Source organism: Apodemus sylvaticus, chromosome 4 (genome assembly GCF_947179515.1).
Source record: "Apodemus sylvaticus chromosome 4, mApoSyl1.1, whole genome shotgun sequence".
Lineage (NCBI taxonomy): Eukaryota > Metazoa > Chordata > Mammalia > Rodentia > Muridae > Apodemus > Apodemus sylvaticus.
The window spans coordinates 154,802,334-154,824,277 of NC_067475.1; the positions used below are offsets into that span (position 1 = coordinate 154,802,334).

Sequence of the window (21,944 nt, forward strand, 5' to 3'; positions counted from 1 at the left end):
TGTGTGTATGTGTCTGACAAAGCCTATGCGCTCCTATTGTCTGTCTGTTTGTCTCTCTGTCTGTCTGTGTGCCATGTGTTCGTAGGTGTCCTTGGAGGTCAGAAAATGGCATTGGGTTTCCTGAAGCTGTAATTATAGGCACCTGGGAGCCACCGGACACTGCTGCTGGGATGTGAATTAGGTCCATGGGAAGAGCTCCGGGTGCTCCTGACTGCTGTGGCATCTCTCTAGCCCTAGGATCCTCACCACTGTAGCCAGGATCTCCTTGGCAGAGCTGCTTCTCACAACATTCACTTATTTTTTATTTCTTTGAAGTAGAAGACGCTAAACTGGAATTTTTGCCATAAGTACTCAACACCACCAAGTACTCAACCGCACTGATATTATGACTGGCTGAGCAGTGTTTTCATAATGGGAAGAGGTTCGCTGACCTTGGCCTTTACTAATTCCTTTCCCTTCCTGCCACTGAGGGATGGCGTTTGGGCTTGTGGGCTGTCAGAGAAGTACTGTGCTTATGTTCATTCCTCAGATGCATACATGTAAGAGTTAGTATCCCAGGAGAAGGGCCTGGAACACATCTTCAGTTCCAGGATAAATATATATATGTATACATATACATATACACATACACATACACACACACACACACACACACACACACACACACATATATGTGGGTGTGGGGATGTGCGTGTAGCATACAGTACCTGGAGTATGTAGTATCTACTATATAGGATTATATATACCTGTGCTCGGGCTAGAAGAGGTCTCTGGTTTATGACTTTCTGCTTTATTCCCTTAGACTGTCTACTCATTTCCTAAACTTGGAGCTAAGCAGGCATCTGCAAGCTGCAGTGGTCTTCTCATCTGTGTCTCACACAGTGCTGGGTTAGAAGCCATGCTAGCTGTTTGTCTCCTTGTTTTTTCAAGGGAAGACTTCTCTGTGTAGTTCTGTCTATCCTGGGACTCACTCTCTAGATCAGGCTGTCCTTGAATTCAGAGATCAGCTTGCCTCTGCCTCCCAAGTGGTGCAATTATTGGTATATGACTTCTCAGCCAGCTCAGAGGGAGTCTTTTAAAAGCCTTAATGAGAGTCTTGCCATTTTGTTTTCCATCCTCCTGAAGTTCTCCACTGAACTTAGAATAATGCTTAGAATCTGAGCCCAAGGTTGGGTCTGCTCTGTTGCTCTGCCTTCATCCTTACCACTGGGTCCTGTCTGCATTCCTAGACACTCAGCTTCAGGCTCATTGGCTTGCTTTCAGTCTCCAAGCACAGCTAACTTCACACCTTCAGAATTCCAGATAATGCCCTCCCTCCCCATTCCTGAGAACAGGTTTCATGTCAGGTTTCCAAGTATATATCACTGTCCCAGTTACTTGCTGTCACAACAACTTGTAGTTGTTGTCACTGAAATTCCCCCACTCAAGAAATGACCTTCTTTGTTTATTTATGTCCTTGGCTTATTTTGTTTACTCTTCTATCTTCTCATATCCTTGTTTGTAATTCAGGAAGCAGGATGGCAAATTGTTTTTTTGGGGAGCTGTAGTTATAGGATGGTAGTGTACATGATTAAAAGACCCCACTGGTGTATCTGAGACCAGCAGGCTGTGGTGCTCTGATTAGCTAACAATGTCTGTCAATGGTAAGGCAGTGGAAAGCAGTGGCCTGGAACTAGACCTACCAAGTGTGATTTGGGCCAGCTGTGCTTGGGTGATTTCTTTCCCCCTAGAGCCACACAGCTAGGACTTGACAGAGCTTGGAGTGGTCTCAGATCTGCTCCTAACCTAAATGTAATTTCCTTGCTCAGCAAGAACCTGTAGTCCTTTCCCAGCAAGCTTGGACTAGGGCCTGGGTGCACTGACTTTTCCATGATAAGTGTAGTTTTAGAGATTGGACAGTGGGAGTGAAGGGACTGAGGTAGCAGAATAAACTCCATTTTATTCTTAAGACTTCATTCTAAGTTAATGTGCTCTTACAGGGGCACAGCCAATGAAGAGGCAAAAACAAAACAAAACCCAAACAACCAAAAAAAAAAAAAAAAAAAAAACCACAGCTAGTGAGATTCCATCGTATTCTCCAAACTCTGTATTAAACTGCTGTCCTTGGAGAAAACTACTGTCTGCTGTCCATGGAGGGATATGGCCTCCACCCTTGGGCTCTGGGAAGAACACCAACATTCCTTTACCCTCTCATGTAATGCCAAGGCTTAGAAACCCGCTTGTGTTTTTTTCCCTTTATAAAACCCCTCCATGTAGAGCTGGGGGGCAGGGGTCACTCTCATTCCTGTTCCATCAAGAAGGTTTGTGGACCAATCTCGGGCTTGGAGAATGACTCTCATGTGCTTGCATTGGAATTGTGGTTTCTGATGGTCTCTTTGAGGTTTTTCAATCTGGGAACAACATATAGTACATTGGCCAGAAACCCCCAAACTTCCAGGATAACTGGGTCTTGCCCCAGCCGGAGAAGTGTCTAGTTTGTGTATCTTCTGTGTGTGCTCTTTATTATTTGAAAAAAAAGCCTGTCTGTATACATGGCAAGAAGTGGCTAAGAGCAGGTGTGCTGGAGGGTCAAAACCATGGGAATCAGGAAGGTGTTTCTGACTACGCGCATGCGCACTCGCCGTCGTACTCCGCGCATGCGCACTCGCCGTCGTACTCCGCGCATGCGCACTCGCCGTCGTACTCCGCGCATGCGCACTCGCCTCCGTACTCCGCGCATGCGCTCTCGCCTCCGTACTCCGCTCATGCGCACTCGCCGCCGTACTCCGCGCATGCGCACTCGCCGTCGGACTCCGCGCATGCGCACTCGCCGTCGTACTCCGCGCATGCGCACTCGCCTCCGTACTCCGCTCATGCGCACTCGCCGCCGTACTCCGCGCATGCGCACTCGCCGTCGTACTCCGCGCATGCGCACTCGCCGTCGTACTCCGCGCATGCGCACTCGCCTCCGTACTCCGCGCATGCGCGCTCGCCGCCGTACTCCGCGCATGCGCGCTCGCCGCCGTACTCCGCGCATGCGCGCTCGCCGCCGTACTCCGCGCATGCGCGCTCGCCGCCGTACTCCGCGCATGCGCAGTTCAGACTTCAGTGGGGCGGGACTTCCTGTCGGAGCAATCCCCCGTTACCTCCGGAAGAGCCTAGGAACCGAGTCCTAGGATGCAGGTGGTTGAGCACCGATTGCGGTGCGCTCGCGCGAAGTGAGTCGGTTCTGTCCCTGCGTTCTGCGCAGCGTTATTCGGTGGCTGAGGCGTGGGCTCCCGGCGGGCTGTGGACGAGCTCTCCCCATGCTGGGCCGGGGCGGCGGCCGGGCCCTCCTCCAGGCCGTGCTCGCTGCAGTGCTCTGCAAACAGCCGAGCCGCTTTGCCCGGAGGTCCTCGGTCTCCGCGGTTTTGAGTCGCAGAATGAGCCCGGCTCTGCCCAAGCCCGCGGGGCTCTACACTGCGAATTCCAGGCCCACGAATTCACAGGGTTGGGGATGCCCTGCATCAGGAGCGGGGACAAGTGACGCGGGTAGCTCGGCTGTACAGGATAGAAAGTTTTAAGTCTGTATGACTTTGTTCCCAAAGTGAGGAATGTAGAATATAACCCCCGGGAAAACAAGTCTTGAAGCAAAGGTCTCTGAAATCAAAGGGTTTATTGAGCCATTTACCAGCTAGGAAAAGGACCAAGACTTGGGGCACATTTTGTAAACTACCAGCAACAAGGCTAAAAAAGTGCCTCTGAGATCAAGAGTTAACGCTGCAATTGGATCTCCAGACACATGTTTTTTAATTCTCCATTCTTGCTCCCCCCCCCCCCCCCAAAAAGAACACATCCCAGAGAACTGTTACTTAATTGACTTCCGTTGTCTCTTCCCTCTTCTGGACAGCTACATTTTAGGGCACCTCAGAAATTTTCATTTATCAGCCTCCTTTCCTCAAGGAATATATTAGAACTGGTTGAGAAGATGTAGCGTGCATACAAATGACCAAATACTGCATAGCAGCAGCAGTTTTTCAGCAAGTGTCTATTGGTTGGTATCTGTTGGGTTGACGATGGGATGGATGGCTTTTGAAATGGTCATGGAGAATCGGGAGGTGTTCTGTTTGTGTTGTCACAAGGTTAAGTGTGAGTGGCTTGAACGGTTTATGGTGAGGTTTATGGTGAGCAAGCCCAAGAATGTCCAGTTGTGACCGATCAGAGGAGAGCATTAAGAACAAGAATGACCAAGTTTGGAAGCCATTCTTGAAGAGCTGTGAGGAGTTTATTCTGTAACTCAAAAGGTGGCCTTTTATACGCTGACTTGGATGCTTGAGTCACAGGAAAAGGCGCGTAGGTGTGCTGGCCTCTGTCGGGAATACCAGCCGACGTTCTGAAGGCTAAGCCAGGATGGTCAAGAGCTCAAAGGCAACCTTACATCAATAAAGCGGATAATGAAGCAGCAGCTAGCAGCTTCTGCTCAGTGTCCCCCGTGCTTCTCCCTGCGCTAGAGGGTAGAGACTTCAGATGCTCTTAAAGAGGAAACTTTGTAGTAAAAAAAAAATAAGTACAAAAGAGGAAGCACAAGTGTGTAACTTGTCGTGGGAAGCAGGCAGAGTGTGGCTCTATAAAGACTGCCACCTTTTCTGGGCATGACAGCATCCATGCTTCCGTGGGCCAGGAACCCATGTTAGCCTGTGGTCAAGCCTGTGGTGAGTCTCTAGAGGCCAGCAGAAAGTTGGCAAGTCACACGGTCGTGCCCTGCCCCCCTGAGGTCCAGGAGGTAACTGGTACCTTTGCTTTTATCATAGTATTTTTAGACCTAGAGTTTTCTTCTCTCAGAATGTTGTAAGCAGGGAACTTTCTAATCAGAATTGAGCATACGTTCTGTAAAATCTGCCCATATAATATGGGGCAAAGTATTTCTGATCTGTGAACCTTGAATTATTCACCTTTACCTTTTTTTTTTTTTTAAATTCCATCTGTGAAGCACTCAACTCCCTAGAGTTGAGGTAACACACACAGCCTTTGTTCCTTTGTCTTTAAAAGTGCTTCTATTTCAGCCTTCCCTGTGTTCTTTGTCGTATTCCCCACCCACTCCTACACATAATAACCCTTAGCGTCTGTGTTGACCTCATCTGTTCCCCAGCACCCCCACAATATGATATGGTACAGCTACAACCCAAAATGTGGACCCTTGGGAGACTACTTGATAGAACCTCGTTTGCTTTGATAATACCTCTGTTAAGGTGGGTATAATATCTCATGCCTGTGATCACAGTACTTGGAAAACACAGGCAGAGGATCTGGAGTTCAGGGTCATCCTTCGCTTTAAGACTAGCCTGGACTGTGAGACATTGACTCAAAACAGCACCAATAACAAAACGTTTTTACTACGAGCTGAACTATGTAATATTTCAAAATGATGTTTACTGGGACTATTTGTGGAGGAAAATTGAACTATAAACCAGGGAAGGGGTAAATCAAAGTGTTGCTAATTGAGATGCTTGTGTAAGTGAGTGCCTGCACAGTTTGTAACTGTTTGTGCTGACCTGTGTTGACTATGTTTAGATAATGGGAGACCCTTGGCAGGAGTGCATGGATTATGCAGTAGTCCTCGCAAGACAAGCTGGAGAGGTATGCACTACAGTATGTACGCCAGAGTGTGTGGGGTGTCGATGTTACAGCGCTGTCTTGTTCAGCAAAGCATGTTTTGAGTGGTGTCTACACATGCAGTTTCACTAAACTGTAAATACAGTGAAAGTTGATTGATTTTGTGGGAGGCGTGGCTGGGGGTGGAGCCTCGGCCTGTGTTAATGTGAAGCATCATGGGCATGGGGGTGGAGCCTAGGCCTGGGTTAACATTAGGCAGCATTGGCATGGGGGTGGAGCCTAGGCCTGGGTTAACGTTAGGCAGCATGGGAGTGGCATTTCCAGCTGAATTTTTCACTTTGTGATGTTAACCTTTGCAGCAACAGTCGTGAATCTAAAATAAGATACGAAATTACATAATATTTCTCTAAAGTGTCTTGTTTCATAGACATGTTTGAAAGAAAACATTTAAGAACATGTTAAGAGTGGTTGAATGCTTGAAGTTATTTTTGTCTTTTCTTTCTTGTTTGGTTTTAAATTATTTCCATCTTTTTTACTTGCTCTTTTTTAGATGATTCGTGAAGCTCTGAAAACTGAGATGAACGTCATGATTAAAAGTTCTCCCGCCGACTTGGTGACCGTTACTGACCAAAAAGTTGAGAAAATGCTCATGTCGTCTATAAAGGAAAAGTACCCATATCACGGGTACCGCTTTATCGCTTTATCGTGAGAGAGTTAAGTCTGGGCTGGAATAAGCGTTTGTGTGAGGCAGATGCTTTGGCCTCCGAGTGCTGAGATTACATTTGTACTGATTTACAGGGCTTGCTTGTCACTGTTCAGCCATTTCCTTTAAGGTGCCTTTAGGTCTTTTGTTATGCGCTTGACATTTTTGAGCATTTTAAAGCTCCTATTGATTGTAAAAAAAAAAAAAAAAAAAAAACATTTGTTCATGCAGAACCGAGACAGCCTGTGTAGTGTCAAGCACGGGGCTTCCCAGCCCCTGAGCAGTGAGAACTGTGGTGTTTCCTACGCCCTGGAGACGGCTCACACAGGACCACCTGTAAAATACAGATACTGGAGTTCTGGGGTCCAGGCACAAGAGCCTACACAAGTATCATTCTTCTTCTTGGTTTGTGTGGGTTTTGCTGTGGGTTTGTTGTTGTTGTTGTTGCTGTTGTTGTTTAAAACAACAATAATACAGTGTACTCCAGGCTAGCCCAGAACCCACCATCCTTGTGCCTCTCAAATACTATGGTTACAGGTGTGTGTGACCACATTTGGTTGCTTTGGTTTTTGTTTTTGTTTTGTTTTGTTTCTCTTAAAGCTTTTATCATGCTTATCTTATTAAATGATCGCTTTGTGAAAAATTCATTTGTATTTTATGTCTATGAGTGTTTGCTTGCACATATGTGCACACCACGTAAGTGCGGGGACTGCGGAAGCGAGAAGAGGGCCTCAGATCCCCCCGGACCCCATCATGTTTTATTATTTTATTATTTTCCACATTACTCCTAAGTATCCCCTTCATTGCTTTAAATTCTTGCTTTTCTAAAAAAAGTCATTGTGTGTATGTATGTGTATACATATGTGTGCCTAAATACATGTCTATACAGATGCATACTTACACTAAAATTGATATATCCTATTCAGACTGTATCATATTACTTGTGTTTTTCCAGTCTTATTATTTTGTTTTGGACAAATAGTCAAAACTTTCTATATTGAGAAAGACCGTTTAATTTATATTTTGTTATATGACTCTTTTATTTACTTTTAATACTTTTGTTTTAAGTACCATATAAGTGTTCATTATGGTCTAGTTTTTGAAAAGATGTCTTTGAAGAGAAAAGTAAACTTTGATCTCAGCTTTGAACTTACACTACAGGAACTAGGGTCCTGAGTTTGACAAAACAGGCAGTCATGTATGCATTCCCATGAAGGAGGAATAATGCTGATGATAGAAATGTAACAATGGTCCTTCTAAAAGCTCATCAAGAAATCTAAGAATTGGAAGCGCTTCACTATGACATTTGAAGAAAATATAAAACTGATTGCTGTGAATAAAAATGAGGGTAGCTATGAAAATGGATATGACTTAGTGATACAACTGCCTGTACATAGTTCAGGGAACTTGCTCAATTGCATATCATTTATCTTATGATGCAGTGCAACATAATCTTGTGAGAATTCCCATGGGATCATGTCTTAGATACATCTCACAGATTAATAACAATGTAGAGTATAGGGAAGAAGAATATAAAGATGCTACAGGACGCCTAATCCATGACAACAGGGACATTATGCAATTGAAATTTGGTTTTTTAAAAGGCCATATTACAGGATTCCAGGTAATGATCTTATCTCCTCCTTAGAATCAACGGAAATACTGGAGAAGAAGGAAAGAACTTATAGGACACGATGCTTCCCCAGGGCCTATGTGCCCCATGAGGACCAAGGGTACACTGTCCCAAAAGTTAAGAAGAAGGGAAAACTCTTTGGTAGAGAGTTGAGTTGGATCTGTAAGGATGGAAAATGGCCCACCGAAATTCTGGTAGGACTCACATGATTCACTTTTGGCTTTCCTAAGGAAAAATCTGATAAAAAGACCAGTGTTGCCTGATCTTTCAGAGTTAACAGTAGGGTGGGATTTGTACAAGTAAAGATTGAGAGTCCAAACCAGTTTGCAGTCCTTCTTGCCCATGCCAGCCCTTTCACTGCACCTGTGCACGCCATTGGTCTGCTTCTCCTGAGCCAATAGTGCTGGGCACTGCATAAAGAGTGACTGGTATTTCCCTTTCTTTCTCTCAGGACATCCTCTCCCTCTTAAGAGAAAAGGGCCCTACAGCAGTAGGTATATTTAGTATAGCTCCTAGTGATGTATTGTGCAAAGGAGTGAAAGAAAAACTCGACTCTGGGCAAAAGGTGAATATAAGAAAACACTCGGTGCACCTGGCAAGCTGGATTCTAAAGGTAGGGATCGTCCTTGCATCACATAGCCTCTGGATTCCTCTGAGTCTACATGAGTAGTTTCCTTCATCATGCATTCCCTTGAGTGATAGTAGATACATAAGAGGGAAATCTGGTAAGCTAAAAGGTTCTTCTGCTATTCATCACATAAGGAGTAGGGACTCAAACAAATATCCAGTCAGAATGAGCAGTAAAGTTACTAAAATATCTTTCCTTTGATTTTCTCATGTGGCCATGTGGATGGTCACTTCATACTTGCATAGGAATGTCACCTGGTAGGCATGCCAATTCAGATGCATTTGACTGCCAGAGTTCTTCATTCTCTGTCTTGCACTACTGTTTTTCTGAGAAGCAGATTTCTCTTCCTCAGTATAGAGAATGTGACTCCTACATGTAACTCTTTGCTACACATATCAAGTAGGATGTCATAATCTGCTTGTCTATATCTCACAAAATATTGGTACAGAAATGCAGGGCCTCATGGCTGTGAAACAAGTATTCTTAATCAGTCTGCCATACCTTCACCACCATAAAATGATACTTTTTATTTGTTATTTAAATTAAAATTCAATTACATCATTTCACTCCTTCCTTTCCCTTGCTCTAAGTTTGTTTCCCCTTAAACTCCTACTTCTGCTAAAATACATGGGCCATTTTCATTTTCTGTTGTTATTATGTAGATAAACGTGAGCCCACAAATATGTTCAAACAACCTAATAAGTCCATTATCATTGGTAGTATATGAACTATTTCTGAGGTAACTATGATTGGCTTACAAATTAGGGGCTTCCCTTTGAGAAACACAAATTTCCTCACTCTTTGTAATATGTATGTGCATGTAGTTCTTTATCTAGAAGTTTGTTTTTACAAGATTTATTCATTCCCATTTAGAATTACTAACATTGATGGCTTTTGTTCAGAAATTGTTTTGACAAGCATATTACATTGTTGAACTATCAAATGTGAAGCCTCTCCCACATTTCTAGGACTCTCAATGTCAAAGCAGATTTATTGATCTTCTGGTATATAATCTTTCTGACTCTTTTGACCAATATTTGGAGCCCAGGGTTTAGGAGTTAGCGTGTACTATGTATGCAGTTTGGCTTGAAGCCACAGGATATTTTGTTTTCTGTACCTTGAATAGCTGTGGTTTTCCATAATAGTTTCCATGCATTGCCAAGAGTACCTTTGCAAGCTACATTATCTGTAAAAATTATCTTAAATATTTAGAGCAGACTATGGAATCATGCTTGTTTAGAGAAACTGTGATAGGACCTTCTCTAAGAGCCATGACCTCATATCTTCCCATGCTTCTAATAGTGGATATGATTTTCTGCACCTCAGAAATTAGATACTAACATAATATGGGTTTCTTTGTTATAGTTATCATCGTTGTATATTTCTGTCATGTAAAAATAGTATTTGGTCTGAGGTATTGATCTCTTAGGTATGCTAGTTCGCTTAGTTGTCCACTAGAGGACTTCGATTTAAAAAGAGATTTTTCAGCAATCCAAGCACATTTGAACATCAGCTCTTAGTTTTCCAGTTTTTATGGACAAAACTTACTGGCCCTACACATCAGTCAACATTCTACCTTGGGGAATGTCGGGGAGCTGTGAAGAAAGTTGGGACTATCTGAAATTTTAGAGTTGAATAAGTTTTCAGTAATCTCCATAATTTGTTTTCTGCAAAATATTTCTTCTCTCTATATAAGGAGTTTCTTCAGATGATTAAAGGAAGTCTATTGACGTCTCAGCTGTATGAGCACTGGCTTTCCATACCCGAAATGGTCAGCAATGAAGAAAAACTATCAACAGCAAAGAGGTAATGGCTGGCGAATTGTGTGAACAACATCAACCAAATAGAAGTAATATTTGCTTATACACATTAGAGAATATATATCCCAAAAATATTCAGTAAAAATGCTGCCAGCAAAAGGTTTCAATTGTTCACAAACACGGAATACATTTGCAAACAGAGGTGTGACTTAGGGAGTCACAGTGGACCATGCTTATGATTATCAGTTTTGTACTACACTTAAATTTGTCATTTTGGCCCCACCCCTACCCTGATTCTGGAAAAACATTTAAGCAATATTTGGAATATACATTGTTACTTTCCTTTTATTTATGGAGGTCATTTCAAAAGATATAATGACTTTCCCCTTTTCTATATTTACAAATTGAGTAAACTTGTTTTTCACATAACTGTCTCTTTGTTCAGGCTTTTAGAAGAACTCCCGCCACTGAATGCTGCATTCCTGAGACAGATGTTTAGAATTCTAAATAAAATAGCCAGAAATTCCTCGATAAACCACATGCCAGCATACAGTCTCTCTGCTGCAATAGCGCCATTTCTTTTATGCCTTCCTAGATATGGAAATAAAGTACTGGCTACTGATATATCCAAAAAGGTAATTGGCCATTTACTTTAAGCCTAGCTTTGATAAGCCTTTACAATGTGACAGAAAGACAGTATTACCCTCAGAGTCTGAGTTACTTTGTTGTTGATGATGATGATTTTGGCTTTGGTTTTGCTTCATTTCGTAAAATAAGTACATGTTTGAATGGCTTTCTTTTGGAGAGGAAGAATCATTGGTGCATTTTAAGTAAGTAAAATATGAATAGGTATTTGAGCTCAATGATGCAGTTTTTTTGTCAGTTGTGACTTAGAATATCCTTAGACGAATCCAGTGAGAATAAATGCTGTGAAATGAAAAAAAAAAAAAAAAAAAACCCTGGGTACTGTGTTCACCAACCAAGAATGAATTCTGATGTAATCAGTGTAGAATTTGTAAAATGCTACTTGTTTTCATGATGGTTTCCTCAACAAAACAAAGGTAATGCAATTTTGGATCATTTTTATCAGGTATGGTTATTATGACTCCTGATTTCTGTAATTAAATATGGCCTTGACCTCTTGATGCTGGTTATCATTGGTTTAGAGAATTATAGAGTAAAGTATTCTATGGGACCTGCCTTTCAAATATTATAATAAAGTACCAGAATTTTTACAGTATTGGTATCAAATGGTTATTTTGATTCTCAGTATTTGAGCTTCTGATTCACTATTAATTGACCAACTGCCCTGGGACCTGAAAGGAATATATTATAGGACAGCCTAATTGAGAATAAGTATTCCTCATATTGCATAGGAACAAATATCCTAAGGAAAAAAAAAGGGGTTACTGCAGATCCATAACTATCCAGTTTCTTCCATAGGCATTATTTTATTAATTCCCAGCATAATAAACCTGAGGATCAAGCTGTTACCATGGCATTTGCACAGAACCATCAGGGAAATGTGAATGTTACCACATAGATGGGTTTGCCTGTCTCTTGCCTTTTAGTTAGCCCATGGGACCTTTGAGTAGAAAGTTCCCTCCTTAGCTGTGCTTTTCTTTAAGCATCCTTACAAATATGCACAGCCATGAATGTGTCCAAGACAAGCAAGGTTAATCAAGTGGACAATATGTATAACATTCTGGGCCTCACAGGGTGAAAATTGGAAATCATCCTCTTATATGATATTGGACTGTGATGACCTCACTTGAATATCTGATCTCATAATCATCTTTTAAATTTCTATAAGAAGTCCACCTCCATACTTCATTAAAGCTAACGTTATCTCAGAATTTTAAAGTACATACTTTTAGCCTCCAAAATTCTTAAATAAAATGTGATTTGTAACTATGCAAAATGACAGAGACCCTTTTTGTTTGCCCTTTTTTTGTCCCAGATTTCTCTCGTAACATTCCCCATAGATAATTTTCCGAAACTGTTCAGGCTAGATATTGTTGCACTATGGTATGAAACCTCGTTTTATCATGGACCCGGAGGAAATACCTCATGTGACCAGGTTACTACATCTAATATCATCACCCGAAATGAACCAGAACATGGAGCCAGCAGCTGCCCCAAGGGGAGGACATACACCCCTGACCATGATGAACCAACAATAAGTCAAGTGGCGGCTCCTCTCTCTGAGGGCACTAACGGTGTGTATACATGTCCTACTACTATAAGTTAAAAGTTAGAATCATTTAGCACTGAACTATGAATTTTATAACAAACAACAATGAAGAATTTGCTAAACCATGTGAAGGGACACTTCACCTGTGTGTTATAATTTCCTACTGCAAGAGATTCCCTCCATATTTTGGTACCTCTTTGCACTGGTCCTGAATTTATGCAAAAGGTAAATCCCAGAAATGAGAGTAATTAACTAAGTATATGTCACTTACTTTGATATAAAGAGTATTAATTTAGATGTGTATTATACATTGAATAGCAATTCAATACCAAATTGGGTTTTCTCTACCTGAAATGTCTGGCTGTCCTGAATCTTACTGTGTAGACCAGACTGACCTCAAACTCACAGAGATCATCTTGGCTCAGCTTCTGAGGTCTGGGTATAAAGGCACATGCCAAAATGCTTTTCTTTTATGCAAGTTTTAAAATATAGCCTAATATACCAGTATGGGATTCATTGACACTGTGAACTCAGATTTGAGCTCTCAGTTCGGTGGGTTGTGAAGGGGGAAACCAAGGACTGTAATAAAAGTGCAGTCAGGCAAGTTGTGTGGTGAAATGCAGATACTATTGTTAATTTACATTTGGCCATGGCAGTTCTGCCAGAAAGACACAGGTGGACTAAAATTTGGTACTATTTTATCGCTTGAATCTAATACCTATATGCTTACCTTTCAAGACAAACCCTAAAACTACTAGGTATACTAGAACTGTGGCCATATACAACTAGATATCCAATGCCTTTTGAAGCAATGTCATGATTATAAATGTTATAATACTGATTATTTTTCTGTGTCTTTGTGGTGAAGCATAAGTAATGCAGGCTATAAAATGTGAATATCATGCAAGTGCTAAGTGAGTTCAATTACAATAAATAATGATTTTACTCCTTTATTAGAATCAGAGACTCAAGAAGATAATATGAATGCAACCCAGCAAACAACTTCTCAAACTCCTACTGCACCACCAAAAAACCAAGTATTTCGTACTTGTCCACGGTTTATATGCTTGGACAAAATGCAAGTATAGATACTTGTGAGTTTGTTTCATTTTGGGTTTCTAAACCTGTCCTATTTCCCATAATTTCTGGGAACCTATTTTCTAAGTCAACTATTTCACCAAACTGATGAATATACAGATAACCTATTCATGAGGTCAGATTCTTTTAAAGTAGAAATAAAACCTATTGAAGTTAGAGTCTTCTAATTTAAAGAAAAGTGAAAATTTGAAAAGAAATAGTATTCCCATGTTTTTCACTGATTTCAGCAAAGACCCAAACTCACCAGCTTGTTGGATGAAATGGATCGTTGGAATTGCCCAACTATCAATACTTTGAACTGTGTTAGGACTCCATATTACTCTAGAGTCTACCTTGATGTTATTGCCTCTGGTATTACTCAATCTTATAATCAAAAATATCTATAGATTACTATCTGATATTAACAATAAATTAGATATATACATGTTTTTTGCTATACATTGATCTTTTTATACTACTGCATTCTATGAAATTGTCACCTAATAGGCTTAGTTTATCTTAAATATGCTTCTAGATTTCCATTGGAAATATTCATTTACTGTCCAGCATCTCTTTTAGCTCTATGCCTGTGCCAGGAATTTATGCCACACGTGAACAAGTTTATCATGTTAGACACATGAGAATTACTGCCCATTCCTTAGGTATTTTAGATCAGGATATTTTTGTCATCAATAACTGTAATCATGTAATCAATTAAAATGAAAGAAAACATGGAGTAAATCTGTGTATGGTCCTCCTTTTTACAGAGTGAAACCATGGTAGAACAACTGAAAATTGCTTGGGTTCTTAAATGTGACAGCATCTTTAGATAAGGATAGTTTAAAATAAGAAGTCACCAAAGAAGGAAGGAAATAAAAGTCTCAGAAGTATAGTGGAAAAGGAAAGATTTCTTTAAAACACAAATGCCAGTTTTCACAGTAGAGGTCAGGGTAGACAGGAAGCCAAATAGTGATGTGATCTCTGAAAGAGAACTATCCCAATAGTTACTTGGAATGGCATGCTCGAGAAAGAACTTCAAAAAGCAAAGAAAAAGTAAGAGAGCACCATTCACCAAAATGCTTCGGTGACTAGAAGTGTGATTCAATCTTGAGGGTTGTTTAATTACCAGAAACCCTTGATGATTCAAATTGGGAAAAATGGATTAGGGAAAGAAATATATTTGGAAGCTAAAAAAGAAAAAAGTGAAATGTCTTCTTCATTTCTTTCAGTTGTAGCTATGCATCCATGATTGCCATGACTCTGGTTTACCTTCAAAGACCTATTTGTGCTTTAGCTGTTTGGATCTGTTATAATAGAAGCTTGTCCTTATCCCACACAGGATATGATATCGGTCATTGCGGAAAAAGGACCAGAATCAGAAGAAGTATTCCAATCCATTTCCGATAGATCACACTTGGTCCTGAGGGATAAGATCTATACTGAGCAACACATTAATTGGGACCAAGAATCGGTACTCACAGTAGCTTACCTTTTAAAGGTAAGGCAGTATTTTGCATCACCAACATTCAGCATCCCTCTAGAGATGCATATTCTGTCCTTGAGATTACCAGATCATGACAGTTTTCTTGAACTATGGATACATGATCTCCGAATAAGAGTCACTTTAGGTAAAAGTGTGACAAGCTCAAAGATTCATCACAAAGACACAGGTGAACACTTTATGTTGGAGGTTAACTTTCTCATACATCAGATGGGCTTTTTTGGCATTACAAATGTTCCCACTGATTTCACCTCTCTAACTATACCACCTGAATTAATAATAGAACAAGTAATAATAGTAATAAAAGTGTGTTTTACACGATGCATGTCTTAAATCATACTTACCACAAAAACTTAAGTAACAACAGTACAAAATAGCTATTCTACCACAGACTTGTAATGTGAGAGAATTGCATGTTGCCCTCTGTCCAGTAGATATATAAAATTGTTTTCCTTCTCTAACAAAAAATAAAGCAGTATTTTCACTTTTTCCTGATATTGCCATCCTAACCCCATGTCAAATACTGAAGAATTAGCCTAACTTACTTCTAAGTAGTCTAATATGCTTAACTTCTCAGTGAGCAGCAGTAACTCTAGAGCAAATATCATTGTTTGATTTTTATTTGGGGCATGATCTGAGATTGCCTCTAAGTAGACTGGAGCTATGGCCCCAGACATCAAGAGAAAAGATAATGCTCTGAGAGTAGCCATGGTTAATAACGTTAGGCAATGGTAACAAATGATCCCCCCTTGGCCCTCGAGCTTGCCAAGTGCATCTGGCTCTCATTGCCAGAAACCTGGGACCACATCACAGGGAGGAAAGTGAAGATCAGTAACTGGAACTCATGTGTATTCACAGCAATTTAAAGGTACAGGAACACCTGGGCACCTTCCATTTGTCTGAATTTCTATCCTTGATACAATGTGAAAGTTAATTGTGGCATTTCAAACAAGTTGCTGCTTACAATTAATTTAAATAGTTGAATATTTACACATTTTAATTGAATATTTACATGTTTGAAGAATGGATGTGAAACTGTGAGACATTCTCACATGTAAAACAGTGTGCTTAAGTAAGGAAGTTCACCACTATTCCAGGTGTACCCAGAGGCATATATGTATATTACAACTTTACTCTCTGTGAACTGAAAGTACAAGTTCACCTAATTATACAATCAGAATGAAGCATTTCCTGGCCCTGTCATTTTTGGATGGTTTTTTATTTTCAGAGGGAACACTTTGCTTTTTGTTTGTTTTATTGTTTTTTAATACTTACTGTTCATTTTTTCTTCTTTTAATATTACTATTATTACTACCTATTTATTCATTCATTTATTTATTAATTTTCATCTTGAAACTGCTACACTCTACCTCTTCATCCTTTATGAGTCTCTTTCCTTCTCCTCTGAGCAGGTCAAGGTCCCCATGTGTTATCCTTGCACCCTGACAAATCAATTCTCTTCAAGGTTAGCACAACTTTTCCTACTGAGGCCAGCTGGGTGAGGGGTTTCCACAGACAGTCAACAGTTTTAGTGATAGACCCTGTTCCAAATGTTGGGGGACCCACATGGTGTCCGAGCTGCACATTTGCTACATATATGCCATATGTCACAGCGCAGCTTCTGTATGCTTTTTGGTTGGTATTCACTTCTTGGCAGCTCTCAATGGTCCACGGTAGTTGAGTCTGTTGATCTTCTTGTGGATTCCCTATCTTGATCGGGGCCCTGAATTCTTTCCTCAATTATTCACTAAGAGTCCATAGCTCTATCTAATGTTTCCCTGTGGGTCTCTATCTGTTTTAGCCAGCTGCTGGGTGAAGTCTCTCAGAGAGCAGTCATGCTAGGCTACTGTCTGGATATCCCACAGAGCGGCTGACCTCCATTGAGACAGATAGAATTTCAGCCTGTGAGTTGGAAAGCATATCCCTGATTTCAGGTAGTAGGGTGGACTGAAAACCAGGAAAGGCAATCAGAATAGACAGTAGGGTTATTTCATTGATGCTGCAGTCAGAACTCTGATTCTTTTCTTCTACTCTTAGGTAAAAACACATAGGCTCCTGCCTTTAGTTTCCACTTTTATAATGCATAATGCATGGAATTATTGATATGCAGGATATGGAACCCCCAAACAGATTGTGACACACAAGTTAGCAATCTCTGGTCTAACCTCCTATTTTTAAACAAAACTTTTTTCAAAGACTTTCTACAATGTACATAGACCATTAATTTTCTTGTGTTTTTTTCATTATAAAAGGATTTTATTAGAAACATACAAGGAAGCTTACTTTATTCAGATTTGTATGAAAATTGGCTTAGTGTCCTTGATGAAGAATCCCTGCTTGGAAAAATTTCAACTATACGAAGGTAATGACATAGTATACACTTGGGGAAATGCCCAAAGTTAGAAGTAATGCATTTTGAGATATATGGGCTTGTCTTTATAGGATTATAAGCTGGAATGATGTCCCAAGACAAGAAGTTTCCTTTGCTAAGACATGTATAGTCACTTTATAAACAGGTGCATTTCTCACACAAGTGTGTTGTACCATGTCTGTAATCCAACCACTTGAGAGTCTTCTAAATTATAATGGTCATGGTGTGGAAGACAGCTTATGCTACGCAGTTGTGTGCAAGACAGATTAGAACATTGGTTTGAATTCCTGAGTGAGACAAGTTAAAAGAAGTATATAAGTATAATAACTGTGGGCTATTTGTATCCTAACACTATTACCATAGTATTGTAAATATTGAACATTTAAATACATATATCATTAATTAGAACGTGAAGCTATTACTAAGTTCTTCCTTCTCAACTATAACTACCTAGATAAGTCTGGGTCAGGTATAGCTTTGACTTCTTTGGGTCATTTCCCTGTATCCATAGAATGATTTCTTAAGTACCAGGACTTTGAGCTCCCATTTCTACCCAGGACTCCAGTATCTCTGCCTTATCTATAGCAGAAGCTTTTATGCCTGCATTGTGTAGGGTAACTAGTGCGCCTTCTGCTCCTTGTGTTCCAGAGTGTCACAAGAGTGCTGCATGGATTCATAGTAAGTTGGATATTAAATGTGCCCCCATGGTGGTTAGAAAGATGGTTCATTGTTTAGCAACACTTTTTTTCCATACACAGAACACACACAACCTGCAACAAGCTTCATTCATTCATTCTATTTCCAGAGAACCTGACACCTTCCTCTGGGTTCTGTGGGTAGCAGTAATACATGTAATACAGAAAAATGCATACATAATTTTTAAAGTTTCCCATAATTCTATAGGGGAAATTGATTTTCAGATAATATTTTAGCCAACACTAGCAATATTTTACCTAAAATCTGTATTTTGGGGTGGGGTCATTCATTTGTTTATATTAGTGCACATGCAGAAGCTATGCATGCAGTCGATGGCATAACTATATCCAAAGTTCCATTTCTTTTTATTAGATATTTACTTTATTTACATCTCAAATATTATTCCCTTTCCTCATTTCCTCTCGGAAAACCCCCTATCCCATCTTCCAGACCCCTGCTCACCTATCTACCCACTCCCACTTTCCTGTCCTGGCATTACCCTTCAGTGAAGCAGCAAGCTTTCACAGGACCAATGTCCTCTCCTCTCATTGATTTCTGAAAAACCCATCCTCTGCTATATATGTAGCTGGAGCCATGGGTCCCTCCATATGTACTCTTTGGTTGGTGGGTTAGTTCCTTGGAGCTCTGGTTACTGGTTGGTTCATATTATTATTCCAGCCTATGGGGCTGCAAAACCCTACAGCTCTCTAGCTCCTCCATTGGGGACCCTGTGCTTAGTCCATTGGTTGGCTGTGAGCATCAACTTCTGTCTTTGTCAGGCACTGGCAGAGCCTCTCAGGAGACAGGTATATCGGGCTCCTGTCGGATAGCCCTTGTTGGCAGTCACAATAGTGACTGGGTTTGGTAAGTGTGTATGGGATGAATCCCATGTGGAGCAGTCTCTAAATGGCCTTTCCTTAAGGTTCTGCTCCACCCTTTGTGTCTAAATCTCCTCCCATGGGTATTTTGATCCCCCTTCTAAGACAAATGGAAGTATCCACACTGCGGCCTTCCTTCTTCTTGGCCTTCATGTGGTCTGTGAATTGTGTCTTGGGTATTCTGAGCGTTTTGGTTGATATTCACGCATCAATGAGTGCATAAGATGTGTTTGTTTTTCGTTTGTTTGATTGGTTGGTTTTGGGTTACCTCACTCAGGATATTTTCTAGTTCTACCCATTTGCCTAAGAATTTCATGAATTCATTGATTTTAATAGCTGAGCAGTACTCCATCTTATAAATGTACATTTTCTGTACCTATACCTCTGTTGAGGGACATGTGGGTTCTTTCCAGCTTCTGCCTACTATAAATAAGGCTACTATGAGCATAGTGGAGCATGTGGCCTTATTGTCTGTTGGAGCTTCTTCAGGATATAAGCCAAGGAGTGGTATAGCTAGGTCCGCTGGTAGCACTATGTCCAATTTTCTGAGGAATCAACAACCCGATATCCAGAGTGGTTTTACCAACTTGCAATCCCACCAGCAATGTAGGAGTGTTCCTCTTTCTCCACATCCTTACCAGCATCTGCTGTCCCCCAAGTTTTTGATCCTGGCAATTTTAACTGGAATGAGGTGGAATTTCAGGGTTATTTTGATTTGCATTTCCCTAATGATTAAGGATGTTGACAATGCAGCATTACTTGTCAGACAATCAACAGTAAAATTTTCCTTTGTCTATATAGTATTCTACTGAAGATGCCACAAGCAAATTACATTGTTCTTAAACAGCTCATTCGTGTGCTATTAAAAATTAAAACTTCTGCCAAGAATACTCTAGACAGCTTCATCTTATCTATCCGTATAGCCCCACATGTGTTATGGGATCAGACTTGTGTGAACTCATTATTTGGAAGTGACATTCCAAAAAAGGTAAGAGGATCTGATTTTTCCCTTTGAGAACAAAGTAGTCATTGTGATCAAGAAATTGGGAGTACCTCAGAAAGGTCAGCGATGTTAAAGGAAACCCTAAGATTGCATTATTCTGGAGTGGGAGATACATTGATCTATTTCAGGAAACATTGGGAAGGGAGATTGTTAACATAGTTTGAAGGAAGTGAATCATTTGTTTTTTGTTCTTTCTTTCCTTTTTACTTTTTTTTCAGATATTGATCTTAGATATTAATGTTTTACCCAATAATATGCTGCATGTATAATGGTAGTTCAAGAAGACTACAGTAAAGTTGAAAAAAATCCCTATTACCTAGTGTTTCACTTGTTTGATTATTTACTATTACAGCTGTACTTTGGAACACATGATAGTTGTGCTTTATCAATGTGAGACTATTAAAATTATGAATTACCCTAACTGCACTACTGGTCATAAAAAAGAACATTGTATACAATTTTATATATATATATATAGATATAGATATACACAGACATATAGACATATACATATATATATGCATATGTATACAGACATATATACATATAGATATATGTATACATATATATGTATACATATATATACATATAATATGTAATATAATGAATAATGATGAACATGTACTCTATGTTATATAATATAGTTTCTAATATTTTAGCACTAACTTCTACTTATATAAAATAGAAGTATATGTTTGCATTATTTTGGGTACATTTTTAGGTACCTTAATATTTTGCTTTATTTATCTCTTCCTTTTCCTAGAAAGCTATATGCATTTATATTTTTCATCACTTTAATTATTTAGTTTTAATTCTGATTGCAGTACACTACTCTAGGTCTCATCCTCACGACCCCCTCTTCCCTCAGTTTAATTTTAAAATTTTATTTATGTTTTAATTTTTTTAAAGTTTGGGGGAAGTTACCAGGGGAGAGTGTAGATATGGATGGACTAGAAAATGAGTGTTACTGGGTTGCATGATGAGAAATTCACAGAGAATCAACAAAGGACTTACCAATGAATGAAGTCATGGTGGTATTACTCACCATGGAGTAGAGTAGACCAATGAAAAGCTCCTTCAATTTAGAAAGTGTCTTAATTTGCTACTATTATGATAAAACACTGAGGAAAATTCTGGAGGACAGGTTACACTTCACAATATACTTCTAGTTACCAGTTAACTACTGAAAATGTCAGGGCAAAACCAAAGCGAGGCAGGAAGCTGGAGGCAAGAACTGATGCACAAGCTGTGTAAGAGTGCTTGCTGCCTCTTTTCCTGCACCTCCTATCTCTCTTTGTCTCAGTAATAGCTCCTGGGTGGCACCATCCTGGAGTTCTGGGACCTATAAATTCCATTGTTAATCAAGAAAATATTCCACAGACTTTTCTACACAATGGGCCAATCTGTTGTCTCAGTTTCTCAACATAGATCCCTGTTCTCACCAAATTCTTCATTAGTCATTTTTCTATTGCTTTAGTAAAACACCAGGACCAAGGCAACTCATAGAAGTAAATGTTTATTTGGGACTTAGAGATTTAGAGACATTACCATCCTTCAAATTCATGACAGAGGAGCATGGCTGCAGGAAGGTAGGGCAACCAAACAGGAAGCAGAGACCTGGTGGCTCTCATCTTAGGCAGCAAACGTGAAGCATAGAGAGTACACTCCAAATGGCACCTGACTTCTGTGACCTTACATTCTAACCTATGACATACTTCCTCCAGAGATGTCAAGTCACTAAACCACTCAAAAGATTTCACAAAGATGGTACCATAAATTGAGATGCCTGGAATTAGACAGGCATCACATTCAAAATATCACAATGAAACTCCACCTCTTCCCCATTCCCCTGCATAAAATCACTAATTCAAGAAATCTTTGAAGTCATTACTGTGATTCACTCACAGTTATTCTGGCAGCATATCAGTT

At 40.1% G+C, this 21,944-nt stretch overlaps 2 protein-coding genes across 7 annotated transcripts in view; both read left to right on the forward strand.

Moving 5' to 3' along the window:
* Positions 1 to 21,944, forward strand: part of LOC127683498 (rho GTPase-activating protein 20-like) — a 445,237-nt gene that overhangs the window by 421,897 nt on the left and 1,396 nt on the right. For all 3 annotated transcript variants that reach the window (XM_052180791.1, XM_052180789.1, XM_052180790.1), the window contains exons 9-11: positions 14,906 to 15,064; positions 17,320 to 17,429; positions 19,814 to 20,000. In XM_052180791.1, the coding sequence (XP_052036751.1) occupies positions 14,906 to 15,064; positions 17,320 to 17,429; positions 19,814 to 20,000 (456 nt within the window). The remainder of the gene's footprint in view (positions 1 to 14,905; positions 15,065 to 17,319; positions 17,430 to 19,813; positions 20,001 to 21,944) is intronic.
* On the forward strand, positions 3,084 to 8,448 carry LOC127683508 (inositol monophosphatase 1-like). Of its 4 annotated transcripts, none has more exons than XR_007977564.1 (4): positions 3,084 to 3,197; positions 3,869 to 4,012; positions 5,530 to 5,595; positions 6,122 to 6,495. XR_007977564.1 is itself a non-coding variant. In XM_052180805.1 (4 exons), exons 1-3 carry the CDS (start codon positions 5,533 to 5,535, stop codon positions 7,960 to 7,962), a joined length of 237 nt encoding a protein of 78 aa, XP_052036765.1. In that variant the 5' UTR covers positions 5,234 to 5,532; the 3' UTR covers positions 7,963 to 8,101; positions 8,359 to 8,448. The 4 variants fall into 4 exon arrangements, 1 of the variants encoding a protein (XP_052036765.1); XM_052180805.1 differs by lacking the exons at positions 3,084 to 3,197; positions 3,869 to 4,012 and adding exons at positions 7,923 to 8,101; positions 8,359 to 8,448 and having other exon boundaries at positions 5,234 to 5,595; positions 6,122 to 6,255; XR_007977562.1 differs by lacking the exon at positions 3,869 to 4,012 and having other exon boundaries at positions 3,090 to 3,197.

What these genes read in the sequence shown, in the direction of transcription:
- LOC127683508 (XM_052180805.1), top strand. Translation starts at nt 5,533, where the DNA reads ATGGGAGACCCTTGGCAGGAGTGCATGGATTATGCAGTAGTCCTCGCA. An exon ending in TCGCAAGACAAGCTGGAGAG is followed by an intron (nt 5,596 to 6,121) that starts GTATGCACTACA and finishes GCTCTTTTTTAG; the next exon opens with ATGATTCGTGAAGCTCTGAA. An exon ending in GAAAAGTACCCATATCACGG is followed by an intron (nt 6,256 to 7,922) that starts GTACCGCTTTAT and finishes TCTCCTCCTTAG; the next exon opens with AATCAACGGAAATACTGGAG.